This window comes from Haliotis cracherodii, unplaced genomic scaffold (genome assembly GCF_022045235.1).
Source record: "Haliotis cracherodii isolate W230 unplaced genomic scaffold, xgHalCrac1.p SCAF_3, whole genome shotgun sequence".
Classification (NCBI taxonomy): domain Eukaryota; kingdom Metazoa; phylum Mollusca; class Gastropoda; order Lepetellida; family Haliotidae; genus Haliotis; species Haliotis cracherodii.
The window spans coordinates 69,373,574-69,390,750 of NW_027266286.1; the positions used below are offsets into that span (position 1 = coordinate 69,373,574).

Below are 17,177 nucleotides of genomic sequence, written 5' to 3' on the forward strand. Positions count from 1 at the left end.
ATTACAGTAAACTGCAGGGCAGACGCCTGCAATGTTATAGCACATGCCGCAGATGAACTAGTGCGAGGTGCATGATTTGTGTGATGGAATCTGTGAGTAAATTTGTCTGGATTCCCTCTCAGTGGAAACGTCGATGTCTTGATCCATTTGGTGGAATTAGAGACAACATCATAAAGCAGCCATGTGCATTCACTGGAGATTGAAGAACGTTTTGTTTGATTTTTGTTTGTTGTTTAACGCCGCACTCAGCAACATTCCAGCTATATGACGGCAGTCTGTAAATAATCGGGTCTGGACCAGACAATCCAGTGATTGACATAATGATCATCAATCAACACAATTGGGATACATGACATAGATCAAACATGGGAAGTCTGACTACACGATCCCTTCAGTCGCCTCTTACGACAAGCATGGGTTGCTGAAGACCGATTCTAACCCAGGTCTTCATGGGGGGAAACAAGCATAGGTTGCTGAAGACCGATTCTAACCCAGGTCTTCATGGGGGGGAGACAAGCATGGGTTGCTGAAGACCGATTCTAACCCAGGTCTTCATGGGGGGAGACAAGCATGGGTTACTGAAGACCAATTCTAACCCAGGTCTTCATGGGGGGAGACAAGCATGGGTTGCTGAAGACCTATTCTAACCCAGGTCTTCATGGGGGGAGACAAGCATGGGTTACTGAAGACCAATTCTAACCCAGGTCTTCATGGGGGGAGACAAGCATGGGTTGCTGAAGACCAATTCTAACCCAGGTCTTCATGGCGGGAGACAAGCATGGGTTGCTGAAGACCAATTCTAACCCAGGTCTTCATGGGTGGAGACAAGCATGGGTTGCTGAAGACCAATTCTAACCCAGGTCTTCATGGGGGAGACAAGCATGGGTTGCTGAAGACCAATTCTAACCCAGGTCTTCATGGGGGGAGACAAGCATGGGTTGCTGAAGACCGATTCTAACCCAGGTCTTCATGGGGGGAGACAAGCATGGGTTGGAGAAGACCAATTCTGACCCAGGTCTTCATGGAGGGGAGACAAGCATGGGTTGGAGAAGACCAATTCTAACCCAGGTCTTCATGGCGGGAGACAAGCATGGGTTGCTGAAGACCGATTCTAACCCAGGTCTTCATGGGGGGAGACAAGCATGGGTTGCTGAAGACCAATTCTAACTCAGGTCTTCATGGGGGGAGACAAGCATGGGTTGCTGAAGACCAATTCTAACCCAGGTCTTCTAGTGAGGAGACAAGCATGGGTTGGAGAAGACCAATTCTAACCCAGGTCTTCATGGGGGAGACAAGCATGGGTTGCTTAAGCCCAATTCTAACCCAGGTCTTCATGGGAGGAGACAAGCATGGGTTGCTTAAGACCAATTCTAACCCAGGTCTTCATGGGGGGAGACAGGCATGGGTTGCTGAAGACCGATTCTAACCCAGATGTTCACAGGGGGATGGAGGAACACAGCATGTACAAAAGTCATGAAGCACTGGAGATGTAACATGTTTTGGATTATGTTTTGTAACCGTGGCAACAAGACTCACATCAGGGTGTTCCTCAAGTGTAGAAAACAGGAAATCCAGGAAACCGCTGTGATCTTTCACCTGCAGCAGAATCAAGTGAAATCATGATAATGCAGACCTGAAACATTTCACAAACCTTTTACTCAAACCTCCCTTGACAGATATCCTCTATTTATACCTATAGTCATGTTAATCTGACATGGTTAGTTGCAGATGATTATGTAGGATTAACAAGTATGTTGGATAAACGAAATTAAGTTGTATCAATGTTCGCGTTCAAAAATCGGACAACTACACAATAGATAATAACACAAACACGTAATAAAAAAATGAAAAATGAAATATTCATATTGTTGTTAGATTGGGGAGATGACCGTGGAGTACGCTGATCACTGTGTCGGATTAACGAGACTGATGAATGAGTTATTTCGGTAATTAATGGCAAATTAGGTGTGTTGGAGTCGGAGTGCAAGACTGTCAGATTAATGGGTCAAAACAGCACTGATCTAATTGGTTCCCATCATTTGTGTCCGATAAAACCGATTGTCAGATAAATGAGACTTGACTGTATAGTGTTATGCATACATTAATAAATAAATTCCAATATAACAAAAAATCCACAGCACTGTACCAAGCCTGACAACCTGATTCATTAAGTCGCCCCTTACAATTTTGTAGAATTTTCCTATTCGGAATATTCTATAAGTAATACGTTACCACTGTTATACCGAGGCTGTTGTCTCCCACAACTGCTGCTATAGCGAAATCTACCACAGAGATCTCAATTACCTCATGCAGCACGTGCGTAGCCACCTAGCTGCCATGTGACACCCTTCACTCTTGTCTCCTGCGAGAGCAAGTGCTCGGGGGACGGACGGGCGGGCAGCAGCCCAGTGGTAACGTATTACTTATAGAATATTCCAAATAGGAAAATTCTACAAATTACATTAAGTAATACGTTACCACTGTTATACCGAGGCTGACTACCACAGTAGGCGGTGGGGAGCACCTACAACCCGAATCCTGACTGCTAGCGTTCCTTCCGACCAGCGGAAGTAAACACCAAGGCGGAAGCACTCGATGCGCATGCACCTAGCTAGGCGTTACCCTATAGGAATACCAAAGCACTGTCAAGCGCATACCGTAAGGCTCAATCGTCATTGCCAAAACGATTGGTGACTCCAAACGGCCCCACTGGATAGGTATTTCATCGCCGCAGCGGATGAGAACACTGTATCCGCGTGAGCTTAATCTTAGATCAGGTTAAACAGTCGAAAAGAGGGAAATTAATTTCCTTCAGACCGTATATCCCAGAGCAAGCCTACTTAAAGTATGCATTAGGCGCGTGACCTAATTCCAGTATTCGTAAGCATGTATCACAAGGTTGGAATACACGACAGACAATTAAATGAATAATTGTCAAAATACAAATAAAGATAAAACACACAAAAAGCCGCCTCACCTGTGGTGTGAGTGCGCTGGTTTGCAGGACCCCCACTCCTGTACCCACGGCGTGGGAACATTGGAGACGACCCAGATTGACCACCGTGCAAGGACTGACGACTGCGGAGTTTGGAATTGCGCTGGACACACCCCCTAGATGACCGCTTGTGCCGCGATCAGCGGCCCAAGACGGTGCACCCCCTCCACGTCTTCATCAGAAACCTTTCTGAGGTAATGATTGGCAAAAACCGAGTCAGAACGCCAGTAACAACCTCGTAATATTCTGTGAACAGAGATATTCGAGTGTAGGGCAAATGTTGCCGCTAGCGCCCTGATCTCGTGCGGGTTTGACCCCGCTACCGGTAACCCCCGAGACCGGTACGCCAGATTGATGACAGAACGAAGCCACAACGCAATCGAGTTGCGAGTTATGTCAACCGTGCGATTAGGGTTACACGATATGAACAGACGGTCACGCCCTTGTCTACGTTCATTCGAAGCCTTAAGATAATACTTAAGGGCCCTAACCGGACACAGCGCTCTGTCCTCAGTATCAGCAGGATGTAAGATTTCTTTGAGGGATCTTACAGTGAATTCTCTCTCCGTTTGCCCGACTCTCTGATTCTTGGCGACGAAGCCCATGAGCAGGCCCAGGCGGACCGCTCCTTCGTCACCCCTATCGAATCGTACCTTGGCGACATCGAGTGCATGAATTTCGGATACACGTGCCGCCGTGGCAAAGGAGAGGAGAAATGCTGTTTTCCAAGTCACATGCCGGAACGAAGCACTATGCAAGGGTTCATACGGAGCTTCCGTAAGTGATTGCAACACTAGGGAAAGATCCCAGGCCGGTGCCCGAAGGCGGCCCTTCTTAAGATCGTGCTGTTTGAAACCCTTGATAATACCCCGTATCACCGGCTCTTTGGAGAGACTGGTACCCATAGCAACGTCCCGTACCGTAGCAACGGACGAAACATAGTTGGCAATGGAACCCCCGGAGAGTTTCCGGGTCTCTCGCAAGTGAGACATGAAACGAGCAATATCCTGCACAGATACCTTATCTGGCGAAGGAATGTGATGTTTACAACACCACTTCGTGAAAATAACCCAACGTGCATTATACACCTTCTGGGTAGAATCACGATGCATACTAACGTATGCCCGAGACGCCCGGCGAGAAAAACCTTTACTCCTCAGACGCTCGGTGACAACATCCACGCGTGCAGATTGAACTGCCCTGCGTTTGGATGAAACTGACGGGTGTGAGGGTGGATCAAGAGATCCGGTCTCACAGGCAGTGGGAGTGGCGACTGCGTGACCTGGGTCAGCAAGTCGGGGTACCACGATCTGTTCGGCCACATGGGCGCGATCAGTAACATTCGACAGCGAACTCCTCGAAGCCGGCTTAGAATGTGTGGTATCAACGCTGTCGGCGGGTAAGCATAAGCGTCCAAGCCCGTCCAGTCTAACGCGAGAGCATCGTGATCGATGGCCCTCGGGTCCGGGACTGGTGATACAAACAACGGGAGTTGATTGTTGAACCGTGTTGCGAACAGGTCGACCATCGGACGACCCAAACGTTCGCACAGCCACTGAAACACTACTGGGTTCAGCATCCACTCTGTGGGGCTCGGATCCTGAGGCCTCGATAGAGCATCGGCCAGTACGTTCCGCACACCTGGGATGTGACGGGCGCGTATCTGGCACGGGACACTGTCCACCAGAGCGTAAAACTCGAACGTGAGATCGAGTAGCGAGTGACTGTGGGTTCCCCCCAGTTTGTTCACATAGGACACTACCGTCGTGTTGTCGGTCGCCAGCATGAGCCGGGCGTCGACGAGACGATGCTTCCAGTGATTGACTGCGTTGATCACTGCCTTGAACTCGAGACAATTGATGTGAAGACCTAGTTCGTCTACGCACCACAGCCCCGAGCTCACCTCCCCCTCTAGATGGGCGCCCCAGCCCACTAGAGAGGCGTCTGTATACAGGTTCAACGTGGCCCGGTAGGGCCGCATAGAGACTCCTGATAAGACATTGTAAGGGAGCGTCCACCACTCCAGATGCGGTCGGAGCCGATCCGGGAGGGCGACGGTCGCACTGTTCACCTCCGTTGCTAACAACTGGATTAAAAACCGTTGCAGCGGGCGGAGTTGGAGACGACCCCGTTCGGTGCAGTCCTGGGCTGATACAAGTAGCCCTAACAGCTGTTCCCAAAAGTGAACAGTCTGTTGCACCGCTAAGACTTTGGCAATCATCGCCTGAATTTTGTGCCACCGGTCTGGGGGGACAAATAGGCGATGGGACACCGTGTTGAACCGACCTCCGATGAACTGCAAGTTCTGAGAAGGGGTTAACTCGCTCTTGGGGAGATTGACAATCCACCCCAATTGCTCCAAGAGCCGACGTGCGAAAACGAGATGGCGTGACAGGGTGTCCGTCATTCGATTTGCTACTAGCGAGTCGTCCAGGTACGCGAAGTACCGGACACCCCTCCGGTGGAGGAACCCCACTATGGGGGTGGTTAACCGGGTGAACAGCCAGGGAGCGGATGAAAGACCGAATGGGAGTACAACCCACTCGTAGTGCCTGCCTTGAAAGACAAACCTGAGATACTTGTGATGATCCGAGTGAATCGGAACATGCAGATAAGCATCCTTCAGGTCGATCGAAGCTAGCCAGTCGGCCGGCATGATCAGTGCTTTCAGGTCCGTCAAGCTCAACATTCTGAACTTGGGCGGCTTGCGCAGGTAGAACTCGTTGAACGATTTCAAGTTGTGAATCATTCTGAGTTCGGCACTGTCCTTCTTGGGAACGAGAAATATCCTGGAGTAAAACCCCGGTGTTATTTCTGGTAGAGCTAACTCCCGAACTGCCCTCTTCTCCACCAACCTGCCGATGGCATCGGCGAGGAAGGGAAGATCGGTTTCCGAATAGAAACCTGCCGACGGGGCAACGGTGAGCGGCGGATTCGCTTTGAGATCGAGCCGATAGCCGTACCGAATCGTGTTGACCACCCACGGGTCGTCGAACACTTGTTCCCAATTCTCCCAATAAGTCTGGAGTCTGGCTCCCACTGGGGACAGAGAGGGGGGCCGGACGGGCTGCGGCAGGCGCAACTGTCCAGGGCCAAGTGACTCGGGTTCGCCTACGGGCCAACCGAAGTTGGCGCTGTCGGCATACGAACCCCTCCAATGAGAGTCACCTGGAGGGGCCCTTGCCGTCCTTAGACGACTTGGGCTTCCCCCAGTTCCCCTTCTTCCCGCGAAAGGGCTGCTGAGAACCCTTACCGGAGCCCTCAGAGCGGGGCTTCTTCCCGGAGGAAGAAGGACCCGACCCCTTAGGCCTGCCGGACGCAGCATCCTGGGGCGCGCTCCGCTTCGGAGCGGCACCCAGGCGCCTATGCAAGGACCCCACAAGATCCAGTGTGTGCCGAGAGGCATCGGCAGACACAGCGGCCTGTTGTTCCTTCAGAACCCCAGGGATCTTGTTATTAAACAGGGTCCGAGCAGACCAAGGCTGCGAAAGGAGCACCTCCTGATTGGCAGCGTCCAACCCTGAAGCAGCCAGATACGACTGGCGCCGAAGAAAATGGCACGTGCCGGAAACAAAGGCCGAAGCCCCGGCAACGTACTCCAGGGAAGCATTCAAACCGAGCAAGCAGTTGTAAATGCGCTGGTCTCGGTCCGTAGGAGAACCTTCGACCAGACTGGCCGCTGCAGCCAGGTATGTGTCTCCGTGAGACAATGCCAGCATGGAGTGTCGAGCGAGGGTGTCCAGCTGTTGCAAGGTACCTTGTGGTACCGTGGCAACCGGTGGGGCACGGACCCCCAAACGCTCCACATGGGCTTCCGCAGAAGGACCAGCCTCGGGAAAGGCAAGGTCATGTACTGGGAAAGACCCTTTTCTCCACGACGGGGGAGGTAACGGGAGACCCCGACCGGAGGCAGCCGTGAAGGCCTTCTCCAAAGAAGGCTTAATCCCGCGCAGCAAGGTTGATGCCGGGGAAAGCCTTGTCGGACGTCTCGTCGTATACCTCGGAGGAACCCACGGAACCGTGGATTCCCCGCGGTATCGGCAGGGGCTTTGGCATGTCCTCGAAGAGGTCATACACCATGGCCACGCGGTCCTTAACCGATAGCGGAAGCAACGGTTCGGGGGAAGGACCGGTAACCACGGCAGCCGCCGCCGTACCGGTGGACCCCGCGTCCGAACCCGCGGCCACCGAAGAGGCCGGGGACGGAACAGCCAGCGGCCTATCTTGCGATAAGGCCGCCAGCTTGGAGTCCACAAGTTTCGACAACAATGCGGCGACGGAATCCCCAGACAGCCCGAGGGCCGCAAGGGGATCCGCCGCAGCCGAGGAGGTGGTACCCGCACGGGGACCCCGACCGGACGAACCGGCCACCACAGGGGTGGAGACGGACTGTACGTACAGCCGGTACCGCTCAAACTCCGCAGGCCCCAGACCTTCACACAGGGTGCACCGGGTGTCCCCGCAAGGAACCCTGCACCGCGGGCAACGATCGTGGGGATCCCGGGACGACAAAAACTTTCTGCACACCCCACAACTCCGAGGAGCAGGGGTAGAGGGGGTGGATACTGGGGACATATCCATGTCAGACATTGATTGTTTGCTATAAACAAAGAACAAAACATGGTTACAACGCACGCACCACAATGATTCACAAACGAGCATTTTCACAAGAAAATAAACGAGCAATGTGAACATATAACATACACATATAACTTTTATTAAAGAAATAAGTTATGTTAACCCCCAAAACATACAAGAACAGGGGAAACGTAAAACACAACGTGCATACGCGAACCCCGCAAGTATATAGAAAAAAGGGCGGGAAAAATTTTCCGTTTGGCGGGAAAATTATAACCAAGCGTAGCTACCGCAACGCCCCATAAAAGCACAGTTTATTAGAGAATAAACTATAATAAATATCACCAAATCTTCAGGAACGCTTCAGCAGGAGAAAACACGTCTTGCTTAGCAGACGAAAGAGACAAGAGTGAAGGGTGTCACATGGCAGCTAGGTGGCTACGCACGTGCTGCATGAGGTAATTGAGATCTCTGTGGTAGATTTCGCTATAGCAGCAGTTGTGGGAGACAACAGCCTCGGTATAACAGTGGTAACGTATTACTTAATGTAATAGCTGGGGACAAATTCAAACCAATAATCGACACAGCGTTCAAAAGAATTTCAAAGACTACTATTTTGCAACATGGTAACAGTATTCTTACTGTTGAACAAATATTTGTGCCGTTCATTTGGATTTGGCTCTGTACACCTTTAACACTGATTAACAAGTTAGAATTGATGAAGACATACCTCATGTGTTTTAAATGAGTTTTACACATAATCTTTATCTCCTGACAAATGAATGATCAGTAGATGTTTAATGTTTATACTGCATAATACATACATACATACATACATACATACATACATACATACATACATACATACATACATACATACATACATACATACATACATACATACATACATACATACATACATACATGACGCATATAACGAACTTACTTTTTGGTCCCGACTATTTGCTGTAGTTATGCTGTATATATGCTTATAACGAACTACGGTTATAACGAACTAAAATTAGTAGTCCCTTTGAGTTCGTTATAACCGTACTTTACTGTACATTACTTCATGAAAACACGCCATCAGGCACTCTTTGTTACCTTTCTCATAAGAAACGCGAAACTCTCTGCGGCGAACTTCCTGATGTATTCCTTGTAGTGTGCAGCAAGCAGGGCCGAGAACAGCCTGCAGGGGAGACAACTCATCACATGAATGCTATAAAATCAGTTTGAGATATCACCAAGCACGTTTAGCAATATCAATGCTCTTTACTTAGGTAATCCTGAAGTCCTTTTTGATGAACACTGCCCACAGCATTATTCCAGCTATATGATGGCAGCCTGTAAATAATCTAATATGTGCCAGACAATCCAGTGACTGATATCATGAGCACAATCCACGTCATCAGGGTACAGTGTCGCATTCTACCGAGTTTGACCACCTGATCCACTAAGTTGCCTCATACGACCACCATAGGTTGCCTGAGGCCTGTTCTAACACTGAGTCTTCACACAGTCTTTTACAGTTGTAAAAATTTGCCCTATATGAAAGTTTCTGTTAGCTTGGAGAGTCTAGTACCCACTTAACCTAAAAAGCATGTTAGACTATGTGTCATTCAACATGTTCAAAGTAAAATTATGTGAATTGGGATTTATAATTTCACCATTTTTTTTGTGTACAGTTTTTCCAGAGCTTGACTCAAGGCATCTTGCTTTGAGCACAAGAAGTGTGTCACATGCTTCAACGAAATCCTTTTCATATAGACTGTACCGGCTGCAACTTGCAATGTGTCGTCTTTATGATAATGATGACTCCATAAGAAAAATCTGTCACCATGCACACCATAATTCTTCCTCCACTATTCTCCATCCCCATCCCTTAAAGCGTTAGCTCGTCACGCCGAAGGCCCGGGTTCGATTCCCGACATGGGTACAATGTGTGAAGCCCATTTCTGGTGTCCCCCACCGTGATATTGCTGGAATATTGGCAAAAGCAGCGTGAAACCGAACTCACTCATTCACTCCATCCCCATCCCATTACACTCAAGGCCCCTTTACTATGAATGCGCTTCCCACTTCTCCCCCAACCCTCTGCCATCATTCCCATTCCATTCTTTCCACCCCTTCCCCCTCACTTGTACCCAACCCTCCACCCTCTCTCCTCTGCCAAACCCATCTCCTGATTCTGAAATTGTCTCTGGTATTCTTCTTAAAAAAAGATACTATCAGAAGTTTACCCATAAACCTCCTTGATGTCCTTCGCCAGGTACCGCCAGAGAAACTTGAAGAGGTAGGCGAGGCAGGTGAAGAGTTTCTCCAGGACATCCACATCCTTGCTGATGGAGTTGAGCAGCTGGACAAGGATGTGGAACAAGTCATGGAAGTGCTTGTAGAAGTCGGCCTGGAGATCTCGCGCCAGCTGCACCACAAGGCTGAGAAAGAAAGAGGCAGGGATGATAAGATGAGGTGAAATGGGGTTTAACATCATGTAAATCAGGCAGCCCAGGCCTAATGCACATTTCTTAATGCAAGCCCACTGCGCCATGCCACAGTTTTGAAATGAATACCCCACTCAGACACAGTATACCAACTCTGAGCTGACCAGTTCTTGTTATTGCCCCTTAATGCCGAGCACCAGGCAGGGTAACAACAAGTACCATATTTTGGTATGATGTGGCCGAGGATCAAAGTATCGATCTACCACTCTTGCACAGATGATTAGATGGTAGCAAAGCCACAATGAAATAACCAGTACCATGTTTTTTTAATCATGACAGTTATATTCATCAAAATATTGAATAATAACTTGATGCACAAAAAGAAACCCCCCACAAATATGCTTTTTGAAAGAGTCACACTATTCATCATATATGCTTGGTTGGTTTGTTTGTTGTTTAACGCCGCATTCAGCAATGTTCCAGCTATATGACGGCGGTCTGTAAATAATCGAGTCTGGACCAGACAATCCAGTGATTGACATCATGAGCATCGATCCACACAATTGGGATCGATGACATGCGTCAACCAAGTCAGCGCCTCTTCCACCTGATCCCGTTAGTCGCCTCTTCCACCCGATTCCGTTAGTCGCCTCTTATATGCATAACCAAGTGTGGTGAGACACCAGGATTCACATTTTGTAAATGTTTCAATGAAACTGACTGTATCCCTCAGGCACACTAGATCCTGCAGGCTACAGGAAGGGTGTTGAGTCACTAAACTGTCAGACCATGTAGTTGAGGTATAAGTATAAAATTAAAATACATTAGAGATAGCATTATCCTGTGTTATGTTCAGCACAGAGAGCTTACTCTAGTAGCGGTTCATATGCCATTGTGTTTGGAACCAGCAAATGTTTCTTCAGAGCTTCAACAATGGATTCCTGAAAGAAAATAACGATGTTGTCAAAACATAGTTTTGAATTTCACACAGTATAATGCAGCAAGATATTGCAATGACCATATGCACTGACGCATCTTAATCCTGCTTCATAGTTCGTACCTTAAACAAGGGCAACAGACTACATGCACTACCAGCTTTCAAACACATTTCCTGAGCACTGCTGAGAACCTATCACTCTTTATCATTCAAGGTCTAACATATATGTTTATTTCCAAAGGCCCAATACAATTCCACACATATAAAAACATTAATCACAGATATAAGACAGCTATGCGATAAATCGTGTGGTTTACTTAAACATTGTTCTATCATGACGTTTTATCAGCATCCCTAAAGAGGCTGCGCCCCTCATGGTTTATACTCCCTGCAGTGTTTTATTGTACAAAAAACAACTCCCAGTCGTTTTTTTCTTATGTATATAGGAACGTATAGTGTTCCCCCATCCCTGACCCAACCAGTAAATTGTTTAATGTCTAATTCTTCTTTTTATGTTGATGACACTTTCCAGGTTACTATGTTAACTTCCTAGATAGAATTAATCACACATTTATGTAGATTCCATTCCAAAGATCTACAAATCAAGTTTCATTGGCATTATTTCAAGTTCGTTACCGTCCAAGTAAACATGATGGACAATACTATAGAATACACCAGGGTTTTCTTTTACTACAAGGAAATATGAGGAAATATTTCATAATTACTCTGAGAACATGACCTTTATATTTCTTGTCAAGAGTGTTGTACAATAAATGCTGCATAATACACACCTCATTGTGGACTAGCTGTGGGAAGGTGTGAACTTTCTCTGATATTTCTTGCTGAAAATTGTCTGCAAACAAAACAGAAACTTTAAGATGAAACTGTAAATCATCTATGGAGGTGTACTGGTAGATTTACATCATGAAGATAGTAGAAATGAGTGAAAAATATATTTTTGGTCATGCATTGGTGTATTTTCTCAACATATAACCAAGAGATTTAAATAAATCACCTGTTTTCATCGATTCAGCTGTACTACTGTGCTTGATCATACCATCAGTCCCAAACTTTCAATGGTTAGAAATTTTAGAAAAAAGACTCATTGTCACTTACATGAACATTCCCATTAACTTTCAAAACAACAATTTAAACGTTACACTTTTCTTTTCAAGTTGCCTTGGACTCCATCATCGATTTCACCAAATTCAGTCTACCCAAAAGAACTCACTGAAGTGTTCTGTACAGTTCATGTCACTCCAACTGAGTAGTGCTTCCCCAAAATATGTGGACTGGTCCTGCAAATACAATTATGGAAGCTTACACATGTAATATATACTACATACATAAAACACATCCATGTACAACAGATACGGTTCAAACATAAGCTAACTTCTAATTGTTTACTTTGGCATATTACAACAATAATCAATGAATGCAGTTTTAACAATCAATAGTGTATCAGGGTTTTTGAGATTTTTGTTAGAAAGATTGCACTAGATTGTTAATGGCAAATAGCTCTTAAAGGTATCATGCTCCAGTAGCAAATACTGAAAAATACATAAATCCTGTCCTACTGCAAACAGTAGCTATTCTACACCAAGTGCATCACCTCACACAGCTTAGTATGTTGTTATACATGGTGACATGTCACAAAATCTCATTAAAATCAGATCTTAGTTCTCCCTATTGCTAAACAAAGATCTGAGGACATCCCATTACGGGTCACGTCAGAACAACCTTTTATCCGACCAATCAAAGTGTCGCTTACCAGATCATGAAAGTGACAGTCGGAACGTTTTTCTTGAACCACGCAACCTCGAAAATGTTAATACGGGGTATTCTGAACGAAAGTTACGACCCGCCCGACTGATTCCGTCAAAATTATCGCCTATCTCTCACTTCCGTGGGATAAACATTTGAACGGAGGAGGCATTGCACAGTACGTTAGAAGAACTGCCATGCAATCTCAACCATATATTAGACATTCCGAAATGTTCGTTTGTACAGTTTTCAAAATTTAACCGAGAAGTGTGTCAACATATCTTTCAAGCATAGTCTGCAATGGAAGTCGCCAGGTTGAAACGAGTGCCGTAAATCTTGAGAAAGCTGCTTTCTTATTGGCTGATGTCAACTTCTTGTTAGACATTTCAGTGGTCGGTCAAAGTTTGCAAAAAGTCGTTCTGACGTGACCCGTAATGGGATGTCCTCGTATCTTTGTTCAGCGGCAGCGAGAACTTAGATTTGATTTTAATGAGATTGCATGTCACATAGATCGATGGTTGCAGGTCTCTCATTAAGTAACAAATAAAATAACTTAACCAAATATCAATATGTGTCAAAAGTATTGAGATACAATTCAGGGACTCATCTGGACCCATTCACAAGTCCACAACAAATGTCAGCTATCTGATGAGATTGGCTAACTTCCTAAGCTGGAACTAAACAATTCCCAATTTATGATGATATTCTTTTAACTGATGCGATGGGGTTTTACTGCTTAGTTCTACATATTACATTTAAATGCACTGAATGCAATGTAAAAATACCTCTGAATTTAAGAAAATAAGAATGTTAAAAAAATGCCAGTTTTGAGTCCAAAAACATACTTTAATCCGAATGTGGATGCCAAGGGCACCCAGCATGGAATTCTCGACCAATCACTCATCACCTTATGCTGCCACACACCAAAATGATGAATACTCAGATACTATGATGTTTTGTTGCGCTCCTGGCAATCAGATGATATGTATTGAAAATATGTTTGAAACTTGTTGATATGTACATGATGAAAAGAAACATCTATGTGTATAAAACTTACCTCAACATCATCATCATGGTGTCTAATTTTGTGAATGACATCAATGTTAACTGCAGCAATTCGTTCTGCAAAAGTCTGAAACTAAAAAAACACACAATATCTTTGAACATGTTGAAAACATAAATCAAATTTACCATATTTACTGTTTGTATGCAAACAGTATCATATGCAGTGATTAGTTATTACAAACAATGGAATTAAGTGAGTGAGTGAGTGAGTGAGTATGGTTTTACGCCACTTTTAGCAATATTCCAGCAATATCACGGCGGGGGACACCAGAAATGAGCTTCACACATTGTACCCATGTCGGGAATCGAACCCGGGTCTTCGGCGTGACGAGCGAACGCTTTAACCACTAGGCTACCCGACCGCCCCCAATGGAATTAAGACCAAACATGATACTTACCATGCTAATAATAGTAATACCTGGGGTGTTTTGCAAGTTGATTGTATAACAACAAATTAACGAATATATTGATAAATGATTAGATATTTTAAAATATGATGCTGAAATGTAACATGATGTAAAGAAATATATATTTGACATGCTAAGAATTTACTTCATTTTTTTTGTTGAGTTTATGGAGTGTAAACATAAACATGATAAGAACTGATGCAAACCTTGCTGACAGAGCTTGTAAAAGTCACTTAGTCAGTGTAAACTCAGCGACAGATGACATTACGAAGGAAGGAATCATAGCTATACATGTACATGTCCCGTGAAGATCCGGGTTAGAATAGGTCTTCAGCAACCCATGCTTGACGAAAAAGGTGACTATGCTCGTCGTAAGAGGCGACTAAAGGGATCTGGTGGTCAGGCTCGCTGACTTTGTTGATGCATGTCATCTAATCCCAATTACGTGGATCGATGCTCATGATGTCAATCACTGGATTGTCTGGTCAAGATTTGATTATTTACAGACCGCCATCATATAGCTGGAATATTGCTGAGTGCGGCGTTAAACATGTTAAACAAGAAACAAACAAACAAAACATGTACATGTATTACTATTGTATAGTATCAGATCAGTGGATGTCGGGTAATAATAGATAGTAGTACATATAGCTACAATATTTATCTACAGCAGATATATCTATATGATAGGAATCTAGAGCTATCAATTGTTATTTGTTCCTCATGAGTGAATGTGGTTATTTCAAGTCACAAGAATTCGTACCAGCAGGGAATTGATTGTCTTAACCCATTTATCCTAGGGTCTATTATATCACAGACATACTGGTAACCCACCAGCTCAGACAGCTGTACATAAAGGGTCAATTATTCGAAACCGGGCTGAATATTACAAACGACATTTGGGGTTTGATATCCCCATCTGCGGACATCCTCTACCTCCACAACTGCACGCTGTCAAATATTTAGAACAGATTTGAATGGTTTTGTTGTGAATAAAGTTTCGTCATATCTTTCAGTCAAGTAATTTATCAACCGGAACTTACTCTGAAGTCATTCTCAGACTGGTGGTGCGAAGATTTAACCATTTCGGATATATCTTCTAGGTATTTCTCTCTACCTAACTGTGTGTATACATTTCCAAACACGTGTGGACATTGCGGAAGTAAACTAGCGCCACCTATATCCACATTTCTCATTACCTCCCCTGTTACGATGCATTCGGATTTTGAGACACGTTCAATCCTTAGCGATGTTCCGATTGTTTCTAGCCTATGAAAAGAATTACTGGATTTAATTTCTTATCCAAGCTTGAGTCGGAACACTGCGTGTGTTAGAGACCCAAAGACTCAAAACATTCAATGACGTTTGTCGAAGATGTGTCACCTAAATCATCCAAATCTACTCCGTATAAAATATTGTATTATACAATTCGACATAACTCCTTTACAAGAATCATAGTCACAGGAAATACAGTTGAAACGCTCGCACGGAGACTTGATAACAATTAAGTACATTTTTGTCTTCGGCTGTCCCGTACACACGTAAAACTATTAATTTGCTTACTTACACACGGATATTTCCGAGCCGTCCTGGCATTTAAATACAAAAATATATGTGACAATTATAGGATATTATTACGAACATTACTGGTTATTTACTTCATAACGTATCAACAAGAACACTGACTTTATAAACACACACACACACACACACACACACACACACACACACACACACACACACAAAAGGATTTTTTTACTTTTGTGAAAATGGACGAACAGTGAAGCCAACACAGACTTATATGTGCGCTTCTTCGAGGTTTCTGAACGTAGACATCAGTTTTATGCTCTCGTTGTTTCAAATACCAAATGTCTGTTGTGTTGAGGTAAACAATCTATAAATGACACATTTTAGACAACGATATGACGTTTACCGTACGTTGAAATGCAGATTATGTGCTAAACGCATTCACGTTTCATTTTGGAGATATTGATTGTGCCAGCAAACTTATGTACATTCGTAGTGACAACAAGATGTAACATGCTATTTATTATTAAACATACTTTATTGTCTAAAAAGACAAAGAGATTGGGCACAAGTGCAACACTTATTACCGCCTTCTCCGTATATACAGTTAATCATAATATTGCATAATGGATATGAACAATTTACAATTGAAGCTTGACATTGTGAAAACATAGTGCGCAATATATATATATATATTTACAGTGCTCATATGAAGGATATGTACAATGTGCTGGAAAGTGAAAACAGTGTGTATCTCATCCATATGCAAATATTATACATTTTAGGGTTTAAATATAGATTTAACAATATTAATTATTAACAATTTGGAAACAATGATATGCTAGCTACTGAATCTGTTAGTCGTTTCTATAAATTTGTGTACAGACAAGAATATTTTTGTATTCAGAAAAACATTTAGGTTTGGGTCACCAAAAAGAATACTGTGTAGAGTTTTTTGGCCTCCAAGATTATCGATAGCTGTCAGTAACTGGATGTTCAGTGTTTGTCTTTGTTTATAATGGTGTTATTACGGCTGTCTAAAAACGTCATGTGTTTGGTCATATGATGACAAAACTTCCAAATATATGTGTACAAATAAGCTAATTTAAGTATATACACTCGTAGACATCCCTTCTGATTGATCTATTTTAGTCGATACCAGTTAAGGAAATGCCGTGTTGTTTAAAGCCCGATTTCGTCCATAGTATCGTGTAATAAATGTCATATATATAGAATTCTGTACTTTCCCTAAGTATGAAGTAGAATACCTTTGAATTCTGATCTTATATCTGTCAGTGGCACATAATATTTTACAAAGGAAAGAATGTCATTCCCTAACACAGTAAGTGGTTCCACGTGAATGTTCTATTTACCGATGTATGGGGGCGGTTGGGTAGCCTAGTGGTTAAAGCGTCCGCTCGTCACGCTGAAGACCCTGGTTCGATTTCCCACATGGGTACAAT

At 44.5% G+C, this 17,177-nt stretch overlaps 1 protein-coding gene and 1 pseudogene across 1 annotated transcript in view; both read right to left on the bottom strand.

The window, feature by feature from the left end:
* Positions 1-15,334, bottom strand: part of LOC139474007 (small subunit processome component 20 homolog) — an 85,720-nt gene extending 70,386 nt beyond the window's left edge. Inside the window, exons 1-8 of the mRNA XM_071256866.1 lie at positions 15,231-15,334; positions 13,773-13,853; positions 12,183-12,249; positions 11,743-11,804; positions 10,885-10,955; positions 9,814-10,008; positions 8,678-8,762; positions 1,537-1,596 (exon numbers count right to left, since the gene is read on the bottom strand). Coding sequence (XP_071112967.1) covers positions 1,537-1,596; positions 8,678-8,762; positions 9,814-10,008; positions 10,885-10,955; positions 11,743-11,804; positions 12,183-12,249; positions 13,773-13,853; positions 15,231-15,272 — 663 coding nt within the window. The 5' untranslated portion in view covers positions 15,273-15,334. The remainder of the gene's footprint in view (positions 1-1,536; positions 1,597-8,677; positions 8,763-9,813; positions 10,009-10,884; positions 10,956-11,742; positions 11,805-12,182; positions 12,250-13,772; positions 13,854-15,230) is intronic.
* LOC139474478 (uncharacterized) lies at positions 6,064-7,929 on the bottom strand (annotated as a pseudogene).
* Positions 15,335-17,177: the final 1,843 nt, after the last annotated feature.